We start from the raw sequence: 25579 nt of genomic DNA on the forward strand, positions 1-25579 counted from the left end.
TTTCAAGAGCCTAGATTACCATGCAGTGACAAGAGCCTACTCAGTAAAGGGACGTAATGCTGTCTCTCAGTGCAGCCCAGAGAGACTGTGTGAGTTTAATCAGGGACCTATATCTAATATAGGTCTATGGTTTAATATACAGGGTGACACAAAAAAAACAGATCCCACCAAAAGTTTAATATTTTCTGAAATAATCAGCCGATTCTTTTATTTTTTCAGGTGAGCCAAGCTGAAATGATGTTCTAACAGCCCACCAAGTTTGAGCTTCAAGATGTCATGGACAACGGAGCATAAGACATTTATAGTCGAGGCCTATTTTCGGTCGAATTCTATCCACGCTGCTCAACTGGAATTCAAAAGACAGTTTGGACGTAGAGACTTTCCTGTTAAATCAGTTATCTATGGATGGAGGGATAAGTTCAGAGACCATGGGACTGTCAATAACCTCAATAGTAAAAACCCTAACAGGGGATCCCACTCTGGTCGACCTAAATCAGCAAGGACACCGAGGAATATTGATTCAGTCAGAGAGTCTGTTGTGCGCAGCCCGAGCAAATCTGTTCGCCGGCGAAAATAGGCCTCGACTATAAATGTCTTATGCTCCGTTGTCCATGACATCTTGAAGCTCAAACTTGGTGGGCTGTTAGAACATCATTTCAGCTTGGCTCACCTGAAAAAATAAAAGAATCGGCTGATTATTTCAGAAAATATTAAACTTTTGGTGGGATCTGTTTTTTTTGTGTCACCCTGTACAATCGATAGTTACCAGTGAAAAGTTATATCGGAACACTCTTGTTGTGTTTTTGTTGTTGTGAAAATGTAAGATCTGAAACGTTAAAAATTACGTTAAATTGGTGCGTTTTGGTTGAGTGGGATGGGTCGTTGAACTGTGTTGTAACAGCCCGCCGACGGTTATCAAAAGTGTTTTTGCTTTTTGTAATTCGGTTGGTTTGGTGCGTTATACAATGCATCTGCTTTTTCAAGACTAAGCATTGATCACTTTAAAACACAAAGATCATCATGGGCCATCATGACTTGTATCATTTTACATCGCATTCTAAGAAAGAACAGAATTCTCACTATGCGCGCGGTACATTTATAGAATCGCGTAGCGCAAAATTGGAATTCCTACAATGGCGGCCATTGTTGGAATTCCAACAAAGCGCAGGTCATTTCCGGAAAAGCGCCGATGACGAGATGGGTCGCAACACTAAATGTTCTTTGGTGATCATAGATGTCAAGGGATATCTATGTTGGTGATTTAGTTTCCCTTTTTCGGGTAAATTTAAATTGTCTTCAAAATGTTTGCAATAAATCCAATGAAGAATAAAATGAAAAGCGCATTTTCACACAATGAAATAGATTGCTAGGAACAAATTAATCTGAAGTGAGCGTTTTGAGAGGTTTTGGATCAGAGAGTATGCATTGTCGTCTGAAATCAAAATGGATGCCTCAGGGATGTCAGCAGTAAGGCAGTCGCCCTTGCAAACCGAATCTACGACATACAGCAAACCATTCACGTGGAAGGATGGCATAAGGCTTGTAGATTTAGCTGAACTTGCGAAACAGTTGCGTTGCAATCGCTGTTCGACTCTGCTTGATCTAAATAACACACAGGACGAGAGCCGAGTCGGATTTGCGAGTGTTCTTTCTGTTCGGTGTTTGTGTGGAGAATTAAATGATGTACGGACGGGGAAGATACAAGAATCAGATTCAGTTGTGTTCGAAATCAACATGAAGGTCTCCATGAGTAAGTTACAGTTTTGTTCGTTGCTGCGTCTGTCAGTCTGTTAGCATCATGTACCCCCTCCCCCCCCCCCTCTCTCTCTCTCTCTCTCTCTATCTCTCTCTATCTCGCTCTCTCTCTATCTCGCTCTCACTCTCTCGCTCTGTGAGACTTTTTCTCACTCGCTCGTTCTCTCTTTCTCAATCAATTTTGGTCTGTTTGTGTGTAATTTTTGCCTTTCTCTTTAATTATATCTATTTTTTTCCACCATATTTGTGAATGGGTCGTATACATGTTGGCCTACACAATAAAATCAGTGTCAGTGTCTCTCTCTCTTCCCTCAACCACACACACATGCACACAGATACACGTGTACACACACATATATCCGCACATACACGTGTACACACACATATATATATATATATCCGCATACAAACACGCACACACATACACACACACAAGAGTATGACCATTGCATGTGTTAAGTAATATTTGCTTGTTCAGCAAACGGGACTGACATTTTTCAATTAATATTGATGTGCTTCAGCAATGCCCATTCATGCATGACTGCAGTGTATTTTGAGAGACTAGCTCTTGTCGATATTTTCTGTCTGCAAAACAGCATGAACGGTTATTATTATTTGTGTGTAATGTACAAACCTTTGACGTTGTTTAAGAACACTTTCCGGTGGATTGCATAATATATTAATATATATATATATATATACCTGTAACGATAAAAAATTTGACCTAAACTGAAGTACATGTATCTTTCATGTAGGCATAGGATCCTCATGAAAATGAAAGTGACGGGCGCAGTGGCTTGGTGGTAAGACGCCGGCCGCCTAATCGGAAGGTCGTGTGTTCGAATCCCGGTCGCTGCCGCCTGGTGGGTTAAAAGTGGAGATTTTTCCGATCTACCAGGTCAACTTATGTGCAGACCTGCTAGTGTGCACACGCAAGCACAAGACCAAGTGCGCACGGAAAAGATCCTGTAATCCATGTCAGAGTTCGGTGGGTTATAGAAACACGAAAATACCCAGCATGCTTCCCCCGAAATATTGAGTACTGTCCCTTCTGCGCCGAGCGGCTGCATTTCAGGGCTCTCTCATATTTTCATACTGTGCGCCTTGAGTCGCCTTGTGGTGAGATATGTGCACGATATAAATTCTTGTATTATCATTATTATTATCAAACTTCCAAAGCAATCCATTTGCAGAAAATGAAATACAGACCTTTTTGTCATGGTACCACTCAAAATTGATGCAAAAACGATTGACATTTCACATGCATGAGTAGCAAAAACATCAGGAAGCAACCAAGTTGCACCCAATTTTTGTAAGACTCTATGTGTTAATTATTACCTTTGTTTTTGTCAGGTCGATTTAAGGGGTATCCTTGTTTAGCGACGGTCATGTGACAAGAACTGTAAAACATATCTTTAATCCGAAAAGTGTGCCATATAGTTATACTGGGGAACCCCCCTTTTAATACCTTACTTTTTCAGACTTTTTGTTCATAAAGTGATAAACCTCCATTTTAAGAATCCCTCCATTTAAAGACTCCCTCCGTTTTAAGACTCCCTCCATTTTAAGACTCCCTCCTTTTTAAGACTCCCTCTATTTTAAGACTCCCTCCTTTTTAAGACTCCCTCCTTTTTAAGACTCCCTTCTTTTTAAGACTCCCTCCATTTTAAGACTCCCTCCTTTTTAAGACTCCCTCCTTTTTAAGACTCCCTCCATTTTAAGACTCACTCCTTTTAAAGACTCACTTCTTTTTAAAGACTCACTGCATTTTAAGACTCCCTCCTTTTTAAGACTCCCTCCTTTGTAAGACTCCCTCCTTTTTAAGACTCCCTCCTTTTTAAGACTCCCTTCTTTTTAAGACCTGATTTTCTCAGATTTGTGGGGATCTTGAAAGGGGGTTCCACTGTATAACCAAGTGAAGCTACATGACACTTTTAAACATTTTATTTTTGTGTTTCCAGATATGCTGCTGTGCGGTGCAGGGGGTCAGCATGTGATCAACTTCCTGGCCATTCTCGACGTTCCTCTGCCCGGCGACGCTTCTCTCATCACGCCACCCTCACCGCCACCCACCACAGCCTCACCCAACGCCACAGTCACACTACCTGGCGACACGTCCCACGTCATGCCTCCCTTATTATACTGTGCCACTACCCCTGCTAACGCCACTGTCACACTCCCCCGTATGGCAACAGCGTCATCAAACTCCGGTGAACTTTTTTACCAGCACACAGGATCAGAACGTGATCACTTCAGCTCATCTTCACAGTTTCCGTCTCAACCCTCAGCGAACGACGAAGAAGAACCCTCAGCAGGCGACAGCAGTGAAATGCCTGTAGTTCTCTCTAACCAGATAAAAAAAGAAACAGTGGACGAAGTGCTGGGGACTGAAACACGTGATGTAAACAGTTACTGTAACAATGGTGTAACCGCAGCACAGGGCAGGAGGAGTGAGAGTGTCCACAAACACATTTCTGGTGACGATGGGAATCGTACACCGCTTCCAGTTCCAGGTTTAACCAGAGATCAGAGCTCAGAGCCTTCCGTTCAAACCGGGGCCGCGGAAACGATAAAACACCCAGAGGGGAAAGGTAGTTCAACAATCCAACGAGATGATGAGTTTGAAGAAACCGAAATGTCGTACCTTTTCGACACTGTGACAGAAGAAAGTGACGAGATTGATTACGAGGCTGTGCGCAAGTCTGCGGAGAGGAAGTATTACAGGTGCCCGTTATGCCCCAGAGTGTTACCAACCAGTCGCGGGTTCATCGTTCATGTCAGCCGCATGCACCACGTCAACAACTATCAAGGTCATTTGCTGTGCATGTCTGAATTCAGATGGTTTTTTGACTCACATGCGAAGCAAAAGTGAGTCTATGTACTCACCCGAGTCGTCCGTCCGTCCGTCCGGACGTCCGTCCGGAAAACTTTAACGTTGGATATTTCTTGGACACTATTCAGTCTATCAGTATCAAATTTGGCAAGATGGTGTATGATGACAAGGCCCCAAAAAACATACATAGCATCTTGACCTTGCTTCAAGGTCAAGGTCGCAGGAGCCATAAATGTTGTCTAAAAAACAGCTATTTTTCACATTTTTCCCATTTTCTCTGAAGTTTTTGAGATTCAATACCTCACCTATATATGATATATAGGGCAAAGTAAGCCCCATCTTTTGATACCAGTTTGGTTTACCTTGCTTCAAGGTCAAGGTCACAGGAGCTCTTCAAAGTTGGATTGTATACATATTTTGAAGTGACCTTGACCCTGAACTATGGAAGATAACTGTTTCAAACTTAAAAATTATGTGGGGCACATGTTATGCTTTCATCATGAGACACATTTGGTCACATATGATCAAGGTCAAGGTCACTTTGACCCTTATGAAATGTGACCAAAATAAGGTAGTGAACCACTAAAAGTGACCATATCTCATGGTAGAAAGAGCCAATAAGCACCATTGTACTTCCTATGTCTTGAATTAACAGCTTTGTGTTGCATGACCTTGGATGACCTTGACCTTGGGTCAAGGTCACATGTATTTTGGTAGGAAAAATGTGTAAAGCAGTTTTTAGTGTATGATGTCATGTAAAGGTCAAGGTCAAGCATGTGAGTCGTATGGGCTTTGCCCTTCTTGTTTACAGTGGAAACCCCCTTTTAAGACCCCCCAATTTAAGACTCCCTCCTTTTTTTTCAGATTTTCTGTTCATAGCGTCTGTAAATTTACCTCCATTTTAAAACTCACTCCTTTTTAAGACCTGATTTTCTCAGATTTTTGGAGTCGTAAAAAGGGGGGTTCCACTTCACAGTTAAACCTGACCATAATGACCACCCGAGAGACCAGGCCAACGTGGTGTATAGACAGGGGATAGACTTTATGGAACGGCTGGTGAATGATAAAGGAACGAACCTCATCGGCCAGGGCTGTCTTTTTTGGTGGTAGTAATGGGCAGGTAGTCTTTATTACGAGGTGGTTGCCAGGGCAGGTTTAACTTCAACTGTATATTTTTTGGTTTGTTTTCAGAACTCGTAATTTGTAAATTATAAAAATTATGAGTCAATTTTGGTCGATTCGACACTTTCCCCCTTTTCAGACCTTGGTTTCTGAGACTGTCTGAACAGCTAGAGACTGTAACATTTACCTTCATTTTAAGACTTTGTTTGTTTGTTTGCTTAACGCCCAGCCGACCACGACGGGCCATATCAGGGCGGTGCTGCTTTGACATATAAGGCACACAAAAAAATAGTCTGTTTACGGTAACCCGACCGACCCTCTTTTTTTCACGCGACCCTAGACTTTTTTTTTTGCATTTGGGAAAAAAAATAAATAGATAACGTAAAAATATGTTTTTTTGGACCAAAAAAATAAAAAATAAAAAATAAAAAATCCCGACCTACCGACCCTATTTTTTTTGGCCTATGTTACCGTAAACAGACCTATTTTTTTTTTTTGCCTAATAACATGCGCCACACACAAGACAGAAGTCGCAGCACAGGCTTCGTGTCTCACCCAGCCACATTATTCTGACACCGGACCAACCAGCCCTAGCACTAACCCCATAATGCCAGACGCCAGGCGGAGCAGCCACTAGATTGCCAATTTTAAAGTCTTAGGTATGACCCGGCCGGGGTTCGAACCCATGACCTCCCGATCATGGGGCAGACGCCTTACCACTAGGCCAACCGTGCCGGTTATGTTATGACTCCCTCTGTTTTAAGACCTTGGTTTCTGGGACTGTCTGAACAGCTAGAGACTGTAACATTTACCTTCATTTTAAGACTCACCGTTTTCAGACCTGATTTTCTCAGATTTTTATAGGTCTGAAAAGGGGGGAGAAACTGAATACTGGCCTCATCTCAGATTGCTAGCAGTCCTCCTTGATTGAAATTGTGAGTACAGTGGAACCCCCATTGTAAGACCCCTGAATTTAAGACTCCCTCCATTTTAAGACCTTGTTTTTTCAGATTTTCTGTTCATAACCTCTGTATTTTTACCCCCAATTTAAGACTCCCTCCCTTTTAAGACCTTGTTTTCTGAGACTTTCTGTTCATAACCTCTGTATTTTTACCCCCATTTTAAGACTCCCTCCTTTTTAAGACCTGATTTTCTCTGATTTGGGAGGTCTTAAAATGGAGGTTCCACTGTATAACTCTTTTTCGTTTATTTTCCAGCGGAACATTACGAGCTGGGTCCTAACTGTGGCTACACAGGAGACAAGGCCCAGGTATGGCGCAGTGTCACTGTCAGGTGTACATTACACAAACATTGTTCTTCTTCCTCTTCTTCTTCTTCTTCTTCTTCTTCTTCTTCCTCTTCTTCTTCTTCTTCCTCTTTGTTCATGGGCTGAAACTCCCATGTTCACTCATGTTTTTGCACAAGTCGATTTATGTATATATATGTATGACTGTTTCGCCCCGCCATTCAGGCAGCATACGCCGATTTGGGGGGGAAGCATGCTGGGTATTTTCATGTTTCTATAACCCACTGAACTCTGACATGGGTTGTACTTAGATCCTGATCTTTTACCTACGCACTTGGTCTTGTGCTTGGGGATATCTTGGCACTAGCAGGTCTGCACATAAGTTGACCTGGGAGTTGGGAAAAAATCTCCACCCTTAACCCATCAGGTGGCCGCAGCCGGGATTGGAACTCATGACCTTCTGATGTTTTTTTCCACTACGCCACTGCGTCCCTCAGACAAACATTCAATTTAAAGGCATGCTCCTTCCGGTGAAAACGTCAAGGCTCCATCACCATCTCAGACCTGACCTGGCTTTTACATGGGATAACAACATCATTCCACCTGGACACATAGCACGACGGGCGCTGTGGCGGGGTGGTAAGACGTCGGCCTCTTAATCGAAAGGTCGAGGGTTCGAATCCCGGCCGCTGCCGCCTGGTGGGTTAAGTGTGGAGATTTTTCCGATCTCCCAGGTCAACTTATGTGCAGACCTGCTTAGTGGCTTATCCCCCTTCGTGTGTACACGCAAGCACAAGACCAAGTGCGCACAGAAAAGATCCTGTAATCCATGTCAGAGTTCGGTGGGTTATAGAAACACAAAAATACCCAGCATGCTTCCTCCGAAAGCGGCGTATGGCTGCCTTAATGGCGGGGTAAAAACGGTCATAGACGTAAAATTCCACTCGTGCAAAAACACGAGTGTACGTGGGATCGGAGTTTCAGCCCACGAACGCAGAAGAAGGAGAAGGACACATAGCACAATTCAACATCCTGACTGCTTCCTGTGCATGTACAGTTGGAATTTTTTAAGAATGTATTTCTCAGGCCAAAAAGAAAAATATGTCTGTTTCCGGTAACATCACCAAAAAAATAGGGTCGGTCAGTGGTGTTTTTTTAATTTTTAAAAATTTTTTTATTAAACTTTTTCTTATGTTTTGTTAACGTCTTTTTACGTTTTTTGTTTTGTTTTTTTAAACGCTTACTTAGTTTACTTACAATTATTTAGCACATGTTTTTGACCTAGATATATTAAAACTAAATAAAGTATACTTGGCTTCATATTTTATTTTTTAATTTTTTTTAATTTTTGTGTGTGCGAAAAGCGAAAAAACACTTTAGGGTCGGCGCTTAAAAATAGGGTCGGTCGGGTTACCGGAAACAGACTTATTTTTTCTTTTTGGCCTTAAGTAGCCACAGTAGTGGCTTTTGCGAAATTAATTCATCAACAAATTCCCATTCGGCACAGAGGGTGCAAAGGCTGTTCATTTTCCCAAGTTGTTCAAGTTGAGGGATGGTCTTGCCCCATGAAAAAGCCTGGCTAGATCTGAGAATGTGAGCTGAATTGTTTTCAGATGAAGGACAGTGCCTCTAATGATCAAAAGTCAAGAAAGGCCTGCCTAAGTTTATGGAACATTCATTTATCGACAAAATGAGGCATTCACAAGATTATGGATGGACAATTATTATTCAGTTTGGTCTTTATCGTCACGTCTAGCATTAGTGTGACTAATAGTTTGAAGTTGTTGTAATTGTTGCAGACCTGGGAACCCATACAATTTTGCCGCATTTTGTAAGCATGATTGTCTGGAATACGATCAGTAGGGTCAGTGGAAAAAATAGACGACGACAAGCGCATCCCGAAGACGATCCAGTATTTTGATGCGTGATTACAGTTTTCGTCAGTATTAACATTGAAAGAAGCATGTGTTTTAAATGTATTTAACTTAATTGACAATGCGATGGGACACATTAGAAACATGTTGTAATGAATCGTGGATGTTCAAACGCTGAGTGGAGTACGCTAATTTTTCTTAAAAATACTCATTCCCAGGTCTGCATCATGATGATTTTTCTCTGATTTATTTACTGCAGGATGCTGTTGGGGAGGACGCCATTCCCATGCAAGCCACAGATTCAGTCAGCCCCGCAGCCACAGAGGTCCACAGCCCAGCATCCAGCCCTCAGCAGAAAGAACCAGTAATCTCCTCGAGCTCCCAAGAAACCCAGGCAGCGGAAGACAGTGTAGTTCAAGCTTCAGACCCAGAGCAGACCGAGCAAGAAACCGCCGCGCAATCCGGACGGCGTTCATTAAGGGCGGCGAAGAAGTCGTCAGGAAAGAAGAAGACAGCGACATCAACGACGTCCAAGTTCGTGTGTAAAATCAAAACGTGCGACACGAGGTTTGAGAGCGAGTTACGCTACAAGAAGCACCTGGTGAGGGTACACCACATCGAGGAGCCCATCGCCTGCCACCAGTGCAGCCAGCAGTTCGACACCCACACCAACCTCAAGAAGCACATCACCTGCTCCCACACGCCCAAGGAGGACAAGGTGGTCAGCTGCCGCTACTGCCACATCCCCCTCCCCACGTCCAACGCCATGAAGAAACACATCAAGGCTGTTCACCCCCGCGGCTCCAAGAAGTGCTACCCTTGCGACGAGTGTCCCAAGACCTTCGCCAGACCCTGCGAGTTGAAGATGCACAAACTGCGACACTCGGGGGCCAAAAACTACAAGTGTTTCTTCTGCGACCGGAGCTTTGCGGGGTCGGGGAATCGCCTAAACCACATCAAAATGGTCCATGACAAGAACCCCAAGTTCCTGTGCGAAACGTGCGGCGCTGGTTTCTACCGCGCGTGTAATCTTCGGGAGCATGAGCGAATTCATTCAGGTAGAGGCTGGGCGTCGTTTGTCTATTTGTTGTACAGTGGGAACCCCTTTCAAGACCCTCACATTTGAGACTCCCTCCCTTTTGAGACCCTACTTTCCAGATATTCTGTTCATAACCTCTGTAAAATGACCCCTATTTTACGACTCCCTCCTTTTTAAGACTGTAAGACCCGATTTTCTCAGATTTTTGGAGGTTTGAAAGGGAGGGTTCCATTGCATCCGTGTGATTGCAGAGTTTTGTCCTTGTATGTAAGTTTGTTGATTTGTTTGTATACATGTGTGTGTGTGTGTCAGCTGCAGGGTTTAACCTGGGAGAAAAAGGCGATGGGACATTTGTCCCCCTCAACCAAATTCCGATGGGACATAGTCGAAGGCAAGAAGCACCAAAGAGGCCTGTACGCGTTTTTCACCAATGATGCAAAATGGTGCAATATTTTGCCCTCCAAAACCAGCCGCTATATCGTGTTATCCATGTGTGTGTGTGTGTGTGTGTGTTTGTGTTTGTGTGTGTGTAATCCGATGTAAAGTGTACATTTGGTGGCGTAGCGGTACGTAATCTCAATGCGCCCTTTGACGCACTGACATGACAGGAATTGTGATTGGACTTTTTTTTTAGATTTAATGCGCCATTGGCGCAGGGCGCACTAGTAAATGAAACCCTGCAGCTGTGTGTCAGCTGTGTGTGTTTGAGGCAATACCATGTTTCATGCGATTCCTGGTTTTACTGCTTTGTAAGTCAGTGTACATTTTTGACTCTCAGTTTTATAATGCTGAGTTGTCTGGCTTTTTTCATTTACAGGTTTGTGTGTGTACATGATGTGACTGTTCTTTATCACCCCTTGCTTGGTGTTCAAGTATCTGTGAAAAGAAGATGCGAATAATTTTTCTTACTGTGCATAATTGCTGTGTGTGTGCAGGAGAGCGACCGTTCCAGTGTGAAGTGTGTGCCGAAAGATTCACCAAGAAAGAGTACCTGACAATCCACATGAGGACACATACAGGTAGGACTGATATGACGTTTTGGACTTCTGTGAGACGGGCGCAATAGCCTGGTCGATAAGACGCCTGCCTACCAAGCGGAATGTCTTTGGTTCGATTCCCGCCTGCGCCCGGTGGGTGGAGGGTGGAGATTTTAATTGTCCGATCTCCCAGGTCAACTAATGTGCAGACCTGCTAGTGCCTTATCCCCCTTCGTGTGTACATTCAAGCACAAGACCAAGTGCGCATGGAAAAGATCTTGTAATCGATGAGTTCGGTGGGCTATACTTTATAGAAACACGGTTTTACAGACCTTCAGTTCAAAATCTGTGTAAGTCTACCTCCCGTTTTAAGACTCCTCGTGACTGATTTTTCAGATGTTTTTTAAAGGTTTCATTTACAAAGGGGGCTTCACTGCAGGGGCTCTTGTTTTAAATTGTATTTCCAAACAAAGTGTGAATTGGTGTAAATGAGGAAATGAATGTCCCAAGCAAGATCTATTGTCTGTGTTCGACTTCAGCTATTATTCCTTAACATAGTGTTACAAAAAGCAAAATGAAAGAAAAAGTGCAGTGTTATTGCTCTCAATATTTATCTTAACCATGTTGCGTTATTTGCTGGTGACTTCAGTAAAATCAGGACTAAAACTTTGTTAATTAAACTGAAGTTTTGTACGTACCTGGTCTGTTATGATTGCAGCTTTAGGACAAAGTACAGTCGAACCTGTCTGCAATGACCTTCCAAGTGACGCTGATGGGGTCTATGTCGACCAAAAGAGTGGTATTCCCTGTAGGTGGAGTTCATGCAGGGGGATTCCCTGTATACAGGGAATCCCACAGGGTGGAGTTTTTCAATAAAACTTGCAAACCATACTCGAATTTCTAAGAAATATCAAAAAAGATCGAAAAACATCAAATTCTACCGATGTCGCTTAGCATCACGTGACTTTCAGCGATATCAGCGAAACGCTACAGGAACTACACACTGTGGTATTCCCTGTATACAGGAAATCCACCTACAGGAAATCCACCTACAGGGCATCCCACTCTTTTGGTCGACATAGACCCCATCAGCCCAAGTGACTGACCAAAAGTGGTCTTTGTAACTAGGTAAAATGTACAGAACAAATATTGTTGGTATCCTTTAACACTTTCTACCCCACCTATGTTGACCAAGTTTTGGGGGGCTGAGAACAGCTGTGCTGCAGCAGGTCACTCAGAATTGTAGTAACTGTGTATCAACACGCTGGAATGCAGGCGTTAGATCAACGTTACAGTAAGCGACTGAAGCTAACAGTTTGAGCGGATATATCCGTACCTGGTCAGTTAGAGCCATATGAGTGGGTACGGATATATCCGTACCTGGGAGACAATGAGTTAATTGGTGTGGTCGTTGTGGACAGGTGGTTGTTATGGAAACGTTGTTGTCAGTGCAGGTTTGACTGTACCAGTAAGTCAACAATGCAAGGCAGGCGGATTCTAGCAAATCAATAACAATCTGTCTAAAAGTCAATAACAACCGATCTTAAAATCTGTACAGTGGAACCCCCCTTTTAAAACTTAAAACATATCTAAAATATCAGGTCTTTTAAAATGGGGGTACATTTGCAGAGGCTATGAAGAAAAAATCTCAAAAAGCAAGGTCCTAAAAATGGAGGAAGTCTTCAAAGGTGGTCGTCTACATTTTTGCTTTTTTTCAATAATCTTATGGTTAGATTTCGCTAAAAAGTTATGTCAGATGATGAATGAACCATGGGGAAAAAAGTTATAGAAAGAAAAAATATATGTAAAAAAAGATTTTATTTTTGGGTAGCGTGACTCACGCTTCCAATATTTTGTTTTCTGTTTGCTGAGAACATGTGCTTTGCCTAAAAATACTGACCAATCAAATTCATGTCACTATGCTTATAGCCACGCCCAAACAAGTGCAGCAACAGTTCAATGAATTTTCAAACGGCTACACTGGCTTCGTCTTTCCTGATCGAAAGGGGGTGTATTGTTGATATTTGTAGATTATAGTCTCTGCATTTTAATGGTCAAATGGCGATTTCGGTATAAAAATTTAGACAAGGACCTTAAAATCGGGTAGTCTCAAGTACTTCTCCTAAACTAACAAACTACTTGTCTAAAGCTGCAAGGCAATTATGAGGTATGAAGTTTCCTGTCAAGTTCTTATAACAACTTTGTCCACATAGACAACAATGGTTGATGTATCAGGGATGTTGCTACAAATTCATACCTATAGGACAAATGTGCTAGCTCTCCAGCATCAATAGGACATGTGACCGCTTTCAGGAATTTAAACAGGACGTCAGAATTTTTTCATTTTCAAGAATGACGCTCGCTGTGTCACCCCCCCCCCCCCCCCCCCTAATGTAGCACAGGATGCCGTTGAATAGCCAAACTTGTTCAGCTTTTGTTGAGCTTTGGCAGGCTTAAGTTTTATTTTTCGGTGGCCTAACTCAGTGCGCTTCGTCAAAATGTCTCGAACTGAAAGCAAAAGCAGAAGCAAGACTTAGTCAGTTGGAGTTGTCTTCCATTCTCCTAACTTTAATGTGCTGCAGACGGGTGTCACCCACACGCAAGATCCACACTGTACAACTTCCGTGCACCTGTACACGAGAGTGCTTGGTCGCTTTTTGAAAATGTGTATCTTGAAATGAAAATTAACGAATATCACGCTGTCCGAAGGAATTGAGTTCTTATTGGACAATGCCAGCGCTCATTTCAAAACAATAGGACATCTGGCCGCCATGCGGCTATGTGAATCGGACATTTGAGCCTCTTTATCGGTCTATGTCCGATGCCTAACGACATCCCTGTGTATCATAAAATGCACTTTACAGACTCTCTAGCTGTTTATGTACAAACACAACATGCAAAGAGTTGTTTATTTGTTTATTGTCTTCTTTTTTTTTACATTAGTACCATGGTGCAATTTTTTTCAGGGCATAAATATTTTTTGGGTAACTGTCCCCACATTCAAGATTACCCTTTTTTTCATATAAAAAAACCCAGGGCGGGCTTTTTGTGTGAGAATGAGAATGTTGGTGAGAGATGTCGGTGCAAGGGAGAGAAGCACTGATTACACAGTTTCTGCATTATGCATCTGGTTACCTCCCATTGCATGTCAACTCAAACTGTCACTGCTGAAGAGAACGAATGTGTTCTGTTGAGTGGTGGTTCATGTTAGCCCCGCATACTCACTCACTCACTCACTCACTCACTCACACGCATGCATGCATGCAGGCACGTATGCACACACACACACACACACACACACACACACACACACACACACACACACACACACACAATGACACATACACACACATACACACACAGATATAACAAGTCGCGTAAGGCGAAAATACAACATTTAGTCAAGTAGCTGTCGAACTCACAGAATGAAACTGAACGCAATGCAACGCAGCAAGACCGTATACTCGTAGTCCACCGCTCACGGCATAGGCAGTGAAATTGACAAGAAGAGCGGGGTAGTAGTTGCGCTGGGAAGGATAGCACGCTTTTCTGTACCTCTCTTCGTTTTAACTTTCTGAGCGTGTTTTTAATCCAAACATATATCTATATGTTTTTGGAATCAGGAACCGACAAGGAATAAGATGAAAGTGTTTTTAAATTGATTTGGAAAATTTAATTTTGATAATAATTTTTATATATTTAATTTTCAGAGCTTGTTTTTAATCCGAATATAACATATTTATATGTTTTTGGAATCAGCAAATGATGGAAAATAAGATAAACGTAAATTTGGATCGTTTTATAAAAAAACATTTTTATTTTACAATTTTCAGATTTTTAATGACCAAAGTCATTAATTAATTTTTAAGCCACCACGCTGAAATGCAATACCGAAGTCCGGGCTTCGTCGAACATTACCCGACCAAAATTTCAACCAGTTTGGTTGAAAAATGAGGGCGTGACAGTGCCGCCTCAACTTTCACGAAAAGCCGGATATGACGTCATCAAAGACATTTATCAAAAAAATGAAAAAAACGTCTGAGGATATCATACCCAGGAACTCTCATGTCAAATTTCATAAAGATCAGTCCAGTAGTTTAGTCTGAATCGCTCTACACACACACACAGACAGACACACACACACACACACACACGCACATACACCACGACCCTCGTCTCGATTCCCCCCTCTTCGTTAAAACATTTAGTCAAAACTTGACTAAATGTAAAAACAAAAACAAACAACAACATACAAAAAAAGAAAAACAAACAAGAGGACAAACCTTTACATTATTTGCTGCAGTGATGTTAACCCCACCTGACCAGCTACACGCTCAATTGTCTCTTGCTCCCTGTCGACTGGGTGGCCGAGTGGTAACGCACTTGCGCTCGGAAGCGAGAGGTTGCGTGTTCAGGCCTGGGTCAGGCCGCAATTTTCTCCCCCCTTTCCTAACCTAGGTGGTGGGTTCAAGTGCTAGTCTTTCGGATGAGACAAAAAACCGAGGTCCCTTCGTGTACACTACATTGGGGTGTGCACGTTAAAGATCCCACGATTGACAAAAGGGTCTTTCCTGGCAAAATTGTATGGGCATAGATAAAAATGTCCATCAAATACCCGTGGGACTTGGAATAAAGTTAAAAAAATTCCATCTCACACGGCATTAAGTCTCAGGAAACATGAATACACGCATGCAGGAAAAAAAAATATGGGTAGCGCCGTATGTATGGCAGCTCGCTTTCCCCGGGGAGAAAGCAGCCCGAATTTCCATGAGGGTAACCTCACTGGACTGTAAATCTTATCCAATCCAACTGATCAAAAGTCTACCTGATTTTATAGGATACCTTCACAGCATCACAGATAGGAGTTCAGTGTATTGTAACCAAAGTCTCCCTTTACGTGTATGACCACATTTAACCCCGCCTAGCAGGTAGCATACGCCAATTTTGGAGGAAGCATGCTGGGTATTTTCATTCTTCTATAACCCACCGAACTCTGACATGGATTACAGGATCTTTTCCGTGCGCACTTGGTCGTGTACACACAAAGGGGGATAAGGCACAAGCAGGTCTGCACATAAGTTGACCTGGGAGATTGGACAAATCTCCACCCTTAACCCACCAGGCGGCCGCGGCCGGGATTTGAACTCACGACCATCCGATTAGAAGGCCGGTGTGTTATCCACTACGCCACTACTTTGAGCTCAATTCTTGAGGTGTCTTCTCATGTCAGTGACTGCTGTTACACGTCCGTTTCTGCCACGCAAAGTGGGGACATATTTGTTCTGATCCCAAGAGCGTTTTTTCGTGACAGTTACATATATGGTGTCAGTCGAACCTGTTTATAACGACCACCAAAGGGACCGACCAAAACTGGTCGCCGTAGACAGGCGGTTGCAATGGAAAGGTGAATATGATATAGAAGAAAACCTCATCTGGGATCCTTCCGATCGCCCCCCGCGGGTTAGGGGGAAGAATTTACCCGATGCTCCCCATGCCCAGCAATAATGTAAGAGTTTAATAATAATAATAATAATAATAATAATAATAATAATAATAATAATAATAATGTAAGAAAGCCACCCCAGGGTTTTAAAAATGTAAGAGGCGACTAACGGATTCTGTTTCTCCTTTTACCCTTGTTAAGTGTTTCTTGTATAGAATATAGTCAATGTTTGTAAAGATTTTAGTCAAGCAGTATGTAAGAAATAAAGTCCTTTGTACTGGAAACTTGCATTCTCCCAGTAAGGTAATATATTGTACTACGTTGCAAGCCCCTGGAGCAATTTTTTGATAAGTGCTTTTGTGAAAAAGAAACAATTAACAAGTGGCTCTATCCCATCTCCCCCCCTTTCCCCTCGCGATATAACCTTCGTGGTTGAAAACGACGTTAAACACCAAATAAAGAAAGAAAGAATCCTTCCGATCGGTCGTTATGGGCAGGTGGAGGCTTTCAAGAGGTGATCGCAGGAGCAGGGTCAGCTGTATATATAACCGAAGTCCCTCATGACTTAAAGGATACGCTTTAGGCTAAATCCTTAAGCTTGTCCTTAACTGGGCGAAGTCGGCTTCGCAAAGTATACTTCTTGAAGCTGCCCGCACTATGCTTTAATACTTGAGTTTTTGGCGAAAAGACTTCGCGAAGTCGACTTCGGGCCAGATTAAGGATGGTGTTTCCACATGACTAGCTCAGTTGGTAGCGCGCTGGATTTGTATTCAGTTGGCCGCTGTCAGCGTGAGTTCGATCCCAGGTTCGGCGGAAATTTATTTCACAGAGTCAACTTTGTGTGCAGACTCTCTTCGGTGTCCGAACCTCCCCCCGTGTACACTACATTGGGTGTGCACGTTAAAGATCCCACGATTGACAAAAGGGTCTTTCCTGGCAAAATTGCTTAGGCACAGTTAATAATTGTCTACCTATACCCGTGTGACTTGGAATAATAGGCCGTGAAAGGTAAATATGCGCCGAAATGGCTGCAATCTACTGGCCGTATAAAATTTCATCTCACACGGCATCACTGCAGAGCGCCTAGAACTGTACCCACGGAATATGCGCGATATAAGACTCATTGATGACAGTGACTGCTGTAAGAGTGTTAAGAGACTGTCTGACTGCTCTTGATGGCTGTTTCAGATGACTCCATCCAGAGCAGTCAAGACATCAGCTCAAAAGTCACGACAGGGACCTCCCCATTGGCTGAGCCCCCCGAACACCCCTCAGCCCCAGAGGCTAAGAAAGTCACCCCAGGGTTTTACCGACGTGACAACAAGAAATCCACCCCAGGGTTTTACCCGCATGTCAACAAGCAACCCACCCAAGGGTTTTACCCGCTTGACGACAAGAAACCCAGCTTACATGGATTACAGGATCTTTTCCGTGCGCACTTGGTCTTGTGCTTGCGTGTACACACGAAGGGGGTTAAGTCACTAGCAGGTCTGCACATAAGTTGACCTGGGAGATCGGAAAAATCTCCACTCTTAACCCACCAGGCGGCAGCGACCGGGATTCGAACTCACGACCTCCCGATTAGGAGGCTGACGTCTTACCACCACGCCACTGCGCCCGTCAGTGGTTTGAACAAGGATTTTATTCAATTTAACTTGGTACAATAGCAACACGAGAAACAATTATAGGGACACGAACTCAAGCGAACGATTATATTGCATCCCCTTTGCCAAACATTAACACGTGATCCTAACTGCTTAATGTGCAGAGTTGAAATGATGTCATAAATCAATTTATTAACAGACACTCATGAATGAAAAAAAAACCAAGGAAGGTAGGTTGTTGGAACGTTTGTCATTGACAAAACAATATGTTTCATTCACAAATATATCGACCCAACGGTCTTTATAGTGCACAGACAAACAATGAGTAACAAGAACTTAGCTTGATCGAATGTTTCGGCCGCTTGTTGGGAGAGTCCCAAGCGAAACGTTTGCAAAAAAATAAGTTTTTGGATTTATTCAGAGACTCATGATTTTTTTTTTTTTTAGGCCAGCTTCCAAGGTGAAAAATGACAAAAAACGTGTTCAAATCTTTCTGCCATAGCATTTCAGAAACACTGCTGATCTTTCCCATTTTTGGCTCATATATATTCTTCAAGTGTGTCTGAGCGCTCAGACATAATTCAGTTAAATGTAATAGAAAGTTTTGATATCTAAAAAAAATAAAATAATTAAATATAAAAAAAACCATGACGAACATGTATGACAATCATTACACAAATAACTTTTCATGCAAGACAGATACAGACATGACATTTTACACACTTATCACAAATTGAGCACTAAACAGTGTGCTATTTTCACAGGAGTGTATTTTGGAGATTTTTTTTTTTATATCCCACGACCTCCCTTCTTTGTCTCTGTTACTTCAGTATGGGTATATATGTTGTATTTTTATAGCTCAATAAATACATCATGGACTCCAAAAAATATATGATAGTGCAGATTCCGATTTGGGCAAAGGACTACTTTCCTCCCGACCTTTGACCTCGCGCCGAACAATGTGACACATTTGTATGAAGTTCTAAAATCGTATTGCACGGCTCAGAAAACCATATCAGTTGCACGCAAAAATGAATCTCAGAACTGATCTGATGTATGAGATGCAATAAGCAAAAGTTTCTTTCATTATGAAAGCAATGCAGGTCGAAAAAAAACGAACATTCAACTTACAAGATAACCAGATGCTAGCGAACCAAAACAAAAACACGAGTACCCTCCCCTTGCATCGTTAGCAGACGACTTTTGAGAATCTGTCGGTAGTGTGTTTTGGTTTGCGCCTTCAGCTATCAAACATCGGCTGTTTCTCGTGTTTTGCGAGCAAGTCTACTCTTTTGCCTGGCTCTGCAGTAAGTCCACATATTTTTCCGTAATCCAGTCATATTCCTTCAAAATGCAATCAATCGGCGGTGACAGACGTGTCTGTCGCGTTTTCCTCACACCGTCCCATACCAGTTTAAGTTCATCCATGCAAACACACTCGCAAAACAGTTTATCACGTAGATACATTTCAAATAGGGAGAAAATGGTTAAATCGAAACCTACATATTTGTTCCCTAAAATTTGCTTCTCTGTCAATAGGCCTAATTACACACGTTCGAGAAAAACAACGTGGAATCGATTCTGAATCGAGTAAGCCAAATGGGTCCCAAACCCGTTTCGCCCGTTTTGCCGACCTGAAACGCAAAACAAAAGAATTGTGCGCTTCAACTATATTAATTTCTATTCGACTTCATTACTTTCTTGCAACTTATGAACCTTTACTTAAAAGCTTTTAAATGGTCTGAAAGTAGTGTTACCGCGTACTTATCGATGCACTCATTCGTTTTATTTTTTCAGCGACGGTCACTTAGTTTAAGGTTGCAAAAGGGCTAAGTCTCGCTGGCAACAGTTTTACCCTGCACAGATCGCAACAGTGCCGCTAGTAGTCTACACTTTGTGTTTGATGGTAGAATGGGATATACAGATTACAACACTCGTGGATTTTTATATGGCTTGTATTTCAGTCAAGACCCAGCGGGAATATCAATCGAGAGCCACTCGCCAGAGGCTCGTGTCTCCCGATGATATTCATCCGCTGGGTCTTGACTGAAATACAAGCCATATAAAAAACCACTCGTGTTGTAACCTATACATATCCTGAAATTAGGACTTTTATGTGACTGTCATAATGATGTTTAGATTTGCTCTAATGTTCCAATAAAATAGCAAAATGTGCCTTTGTTATCAATTATGCAGCACACAAAATTTTATTTGATTTCATCAAATAGTTTTTTAGATGTGTGGAAAATAGTGACGGTATACTAGTGTGTAAAATGTGTTTTCGAGAAAAACGAGTTTGAAGTTTAAGATAACTTTAATATGACTGTTGTGCACGAGTCAGATGAGAATGCCTATTTTTTTTTTTTTCAATGAAAATACGTCTTTCTACCGAGTTCGGCTGTCGAATCAAGCTTGTAGATTCGGTTTCGCTGAGCACAGTGGTCTTTGAATGAATCGTCTGCTACATTCCAAACCGAAGAAATGTACTTTCAAAGTTTTTGAATATTTAATGAGCTGCCACAAGGGATTTTTTGACACCGCCCTGATGCACATTTAATTAAAATTAAAATATTTAGGTTATCTTTTGCCCAAAAACTATCGCATAGTGTGATCCGGTTGAATGGTTTAGGTACTTAACACCGCAAACAACCCAAATAACAAAAAATGTTAAAAAATTTCATTTTTCACCTTGGAAGCTGGCCTTAATCCAGTTCTGCACAAGAAGCAATTGAGCTGTTGATTGTTGGTATGTGCTCAAGTGGAAGGATGTTCATTTCCCATGGCCAGCCCTGAGATGGTGAGCCCAAGTGTTTTCACGGGAAGGAGCAGTATTGGCGTTACCCGGTAATTACCGGTATTTTACTGATTGAAATGAGAAAATACCGGAACAAAACTTGCACAGTGTCACCTAAGCTTACTGTGTGTGTGGGTGTGTATGTGTGACGGAGTGATTGAGTTTGTGTTACTGTTTGTCTATTTCTTACGTGAGCCTTGAAGGCTTCGCCTCTTGTTTTTGTTTTGAATTTGTTTGGGGGCTCGTTTACCAGCTTCCTACTGTTTCATTACATGGAGACCGAAACGCGTTGGGTCCATGCACAAGTCTATCACCTAACAAGTAGTCATCGCTTCTCATTGTCTCTACCGACGTCTGCTTGCAATCCATGGGCAGCTTCCCTTTACATTCTTATGGCGTCATCCAGGGCTTCCCAAAGTGTGCGTCCCTGCGTCCTACACGCACTAGAAGCCGAAAAAAACGTGCTAGTACATCCTGGAGCGGGTCCCGGGACGCACTGAATCTAAAAAGAGCGGGTCCTGAGACGCACTAAATTTCCTTTATCGTGCGTCCCGAAGATACTCTTTTCAGACTGTAAAAGTACAGGAAGTCAAGTGCGTGTGTGTGTGTGTGTGTGTGTGTGTGTGTGTGTGTGTGTGTGTGTGTGTGTGTGTGTGTGTGTTGCATATTATGAAATAACAAGGTATTGTTGGAATGTCGTCCTGGAATATTCCAAAAACAGACACTTCATGGCGGTGTGTGTGTGTGTGTGTGTAGACGGTGTGTGTGTGTACGTGCGTGCGTGTGTGTGTGTGTGAGTGGATTTTTACGTGTATGACCGTTTTTACCCCGCCATTCAGGTAACATACGCCGATTTCGGGGGAAGCATTCTTGGTATTTTTTTGTGTTTCTGTAACCCACCGAACTCTGACATGGATTACAGGATCTTTTCCGTGCGCACTTGGTCTTGTGCGTGCGTGTACACACGGAGGGGGATACAGCACTAGCAGGTCTGCTCTTGAATTGACCCCGGAGATCGGGAAAATCTCCACCCTTAACCCATCAGGCGGCCGCTGCCGTGATTTAAACTCATGACCTTCCGATTAGGAGGCCGATGTTTTATCCACTAGCCCACTGCGCCTGTTGAATAATCCCTGTTTATAACAGTGCAACATGCAACTCTGTTTAGCGACACCTTGATTGTCTAAAACACATGACTATATAGGGTGACTAAACAAAGACATTGAAACATCAGTACCGAGAAATGGAAAAAACTTATATGTAAGCTAATACGGTAATATGTACCCCAGACCAAGAAACCTACAACAACAGAAGGCAAACATTCTCAGAGAAATCTAGAACATCCCACAGGAAATATTCCCCAATGTAATGAACAATATGGCAATGAGGATGCAGTCTGTCATTGGAAAACGGGGTGGCTACATTGATCACGTGGTGTGAAGAAACAGACGATCTCAACTGAAAGCTGTGAACTGGGGACAAAACTTCTATGAACTGACTACAATATCACGCAAAAATGATTTCAATAAAGTTACTGACTTGTCTGTAATATTGAAAGAAAATCGGGTACTTGTTTTTGAGACACCATGTATATTGACTTGATGTCTTGCTGTAAAGTCTGTTGATGAGCTTGTGTTCGACAGGTGAAAGACCGTACACGTGTGTTGAGTGGGGGAAGACCCACACCTCGAAATTCCTGCAAACTCTCTCTCTCTCTCTCTCTCTCTCTCTCTCTCTCTCTCTCTCTCTCTCTCTCTCTCTCTCTCTCTCTCTCTCTCTCTCTCTCTCTCTCTCTCTCTCTCTCTCTCTCTCTCTCTCTCTCTCTCTCTCTCTCTCTCTCTCTCTCTCTCTCTCTCACCTCCATTACCTCGCTTGACTTGATGATGCGAGTCTGTGGAAGTGTTGGTGTAAAATGTGTTGGTGTGCTTTTGTTCGACAGGAGAAAGACCATACACGTGTGACGAGTGCGGGAAGACGTTCTCCCAGCGATGCTCGAGGAGCCTTCACCGCAGGAAGATACACGGCGTCCCCAAACAGGAGCGGAGATATAACATCAACAACTGAAGACACATTTTCATGATCTGATAAACAAATGGACGTAAGCGCTCTAATTACAAACGACAGGTGTAATGGAGTAAGCGAGAGTTGTACGGAACCAATCTCCTGGCACCTGAGAGAATAAGCATTGAAATGAGCAAGCGGCTTTCATCCTCATTTTCATGGTTAAAGTTAAAAAAATATATATATAATTTTTTTTGTATATGTTACAGTAAATTCATCAAATGTACTTTTGTAAGTATGAAAACAACAGCTAGCCTACGGCGTATACTGTATCGTGGTCTCGCTCTTGACACATTTTATGTCATGATTGCTCAAGACTCAAGACTCAAAATGTTACCGTCCTTAAAAAAATAAGGAAAATTGCCATGCAGTGTCAGGCGATCACAGACATAACATACATCACATTTACTAAGAATTACGTGCTCACTGCACGTCCATGACAGGAAGACATGTGTGTGTCTGTATCTGACAGGGGAGACGAAGACACAACAGTAGTGATAGAAGTTGTGGACATGCAGCATTCGCTTACTTGTATGGGGTTTCTGTTGGTCGTTTTTCTTCACCTTGCTGAAGCTATTTGTTAGACAAAATTAAAGTCACAATCACTGCACACGACACCCCAATACATTTGTGTTGGTTTTAAACAAGGTTTTATTCGGTTAGACATGGTACAGTAGTAAAACAAGATATGATAGGGACACGAACTCAAGCCAACGCTTATATTACGTGCCCTTTGTTTTGTTGTCCTTTTTAAAAAAAACTTTTTTTGTGTGGCAATTGTTTGAAGTATTATAGAGTGTTCGTATTGTCGATGGCGCCTTATGTATACTATCTTTAACATTCGTTAGATACATATTGTGTTGTTATTGGTGTTACTTTCTCTTTTTTTCCTTCCGATAGTTGTTTCAGCTGGGGTATTTTTCAAGTGCAATATTGAAATGTTGCCCTTTGCGTGTTATTTTGCCTTTGTGTGTGCTTGTTGTTCCAGGGTTATTAAGTGTCATATGGAATGTTTATGTCATGATTGGTGACGGCATTTTTAGTTGCAGAGGTATACATGGCGTTTTTGAACAGGAGAGGCGAAAGTATAGGAGGAACGATTGGAAACTCAAACTGCATCTAATTCATCTTGAATGTTTCAGATATTTGTTTTTGTTGTTTGTTTGTTTGGCAGGAATTACTGCTCACAGCGAGAATCAAACGAAAACACAGCAAACGTAATGCACATTTTGCTTTTTAAATTTGTTGTTGTTGAAGTATCTATTAAGTATGAAATTGAATGTTTACATGTCGGTTCTGCATATCATGCCGTACACAGGTCCTTGTCACACTATAAGTTATTTGTATTTTTGACCAAACTATGACAGTTAACACCGATCGAGACAGTCTTTGTTCTCCGAGATCGCGCCTAGCAGTTTTCCTATTCTAGATGGTTTTTATTTTATTTCATCCTTCGCGGGCAGAAAACTATAAAGATTGTAGGTAGGAACAAAATACGTACTTTGAATTTTGGAAGCTTTTGGAATACTTTTTGTCCAGCGTATGTGCGTACACTTTTCTTTAAATTTACTCTGTCTCGTCTCCCTCGCGTTGTGTTTGTACCCTAGTGCCTGCATCGATTCAATCTGTCTGCTGCATAAACCACCCTTCTTCACCTAAACTGCCGGCCTGACTGATCTCTGATACATGTACGAGGATCACGAGAAGAAAGACTGTTGAGATCTGTTGCAAATGTCACATTTTGGTCAAAATAAGAAATTACATTTATGTATCGATCCATTTTTTACTTAGAAGCCCCCTTTCTTTTTTTAACTATTGAACGCACACAAACACGCACTTTTTTTTAGAAGTTTCGGCCAGCCGCCTGCCTGAATATGAGTTTAATCGGCCACGGGCGCATTGGCGTGGTGGTAAGACGTCGGCCTCCTAATCGGGAGGTCGTGAGTTCGAATCCCGGTCGCTGCCGCCTGGTTGGTTAAGAGTGGAGATTTTTCCGATCTCCCAGGTCAATTTATGTGCAGACCTGCTAGTGACTTAACCCCCTTCGTGTGTAGACAGGAAAAGATCCTGTAATCCATGTCGGAGTTCGGTGGGAATTAGCCCTATGGAAACACGAAAATACCCAGCATGCCTACTCAACGAAAGCCGCGAAGTGAAGCTGACTATGCTCTGAGTATAGTTTGGGGAACCCAAATGGGCAAACAAGCTCACACGTAACCAGAAAATTCTAGAACGCTGAAGAAGAATTTTGTACCGGTTGTACTGTAGACTTTGTACGAAATCTGGCGCAAAAAGTCCGTTGCTACGCCGTAGTTCATACCTACCTATTTGTTATTAGTCAGGAGAAGTGTGCATACATTTATGATTTGATTCATAATACACATGACGAAGGTGAGTCATTCAAGCATTTGCTCCGCTTATGTATAATTTATTGATGTATTTCTGGATGTGTTAATGTATTGATTTATTAATTGATTACATTTAATTCATTGATCGATTTACTTTTCAGTGTCTTATACATGGATGAATGTATTGATTGATTAATTGATAACATGTAATTCATTGATCGATTCAGTTACGCTCTAGTATCTCATACATGAGGAGTCACTATGAGAACTTGATCTCTTAATTATGGTGTTTGATCTTCTCTTTCTGGAAACTTACCGTTTTTTTATTATTTTGCGTCTTGATGAAAGTAAGAAGGAACAAGTTTGCAAACGGATGAGTAACTCTGTGTTCTTGGTTCTATTCATTGCTTCTTTGTATCAATTGTATCCTCTTGTCTGCCAACAGTAAAATATGGAAATAAATAAGATCGTCGTTTTTGTGAA

General features: G+C 42.2%; 1 protein-coding gene across 3 annotated transcripts; it reads left to right on the plus strand.

Annotated features, from left to right (window-relative positions):
* Positions 1 to 1438: 1438 nt before the first annotated feature.
* Positions 1439 to 25579, plus strand: LOC138973443 (zinc finger protein 510-like). 3 transcript variants are annotated; one of them, XM_070346165.1, is made up of 7 exons: positions 1439 to 1750; positions 3717 to 4565; positions 6928 to 6980; positions 9090 to 9888; positions 10805 to 10888; positions 22627 to 22785; positions 23798 to 25579. In XM_070346165.1, the coding sequence occupies exons 1-6, from the start codon at positions 1444 to 1446 to the stop codon at positions 22749 to 22751; spliced, it is 2217 nt and encodes a 738-aa protein (XP_070202266.1). In that variant the 5' UTR covers positions 1439 to 1443; the 3' UTR covers positions 22752 to 22785; positions 23798 to 25579. The 3 variants fall into 3 exon arrangements, with proteins under 3 accessions (XP_070202266.1, XP_070202265.1, XP_070202264.1); XM_070346164.1 differs by having other exon boundaries at positions 22627 to 25579; XM_070346163.1 differs by lacking the exons at positions 22627 to 22785; positions 23798 to 25579 and adding an exon at positions 17478 to 22401.

This window comes from Littorina saxatilis, linkage group LG8 (genome assembly GCF_037325665.1).
Source record: "Littorina saxatilis isolate snail1 linkage group LG8, US_GU_Lsax_2.0, whole genome shotgun sequence".
NCBI lineage: Eukaryota > Metazoa > Mollusca > Gastropoda > Littorinimorpha > Littorinidae > Littorina > Littorina saxatilis.

Coding starts and splice junctions, on each gene's coding strand:
- LOC138973443 (XM_070346163.1), top strand. CDS start 1,444: ATGGATGCCTCAGGGATGTCAGCAGTAAGGCAGTCGCCCTTGCAAACC. Junction 4,566..6,927: donor CCACGTCAACAACTATCAAG/GTCATTTGCTGT, acceptor TTTATTTTCCAG/CGGAACATTACGAGCTGGGT. Junction 6,981..9,089: donor ACACAGGAGACAAGGCCCAG/GTATGGCGCAGT, acceptor TATTTACTGCAG/GATGCTGTTGGGGAGGACGC.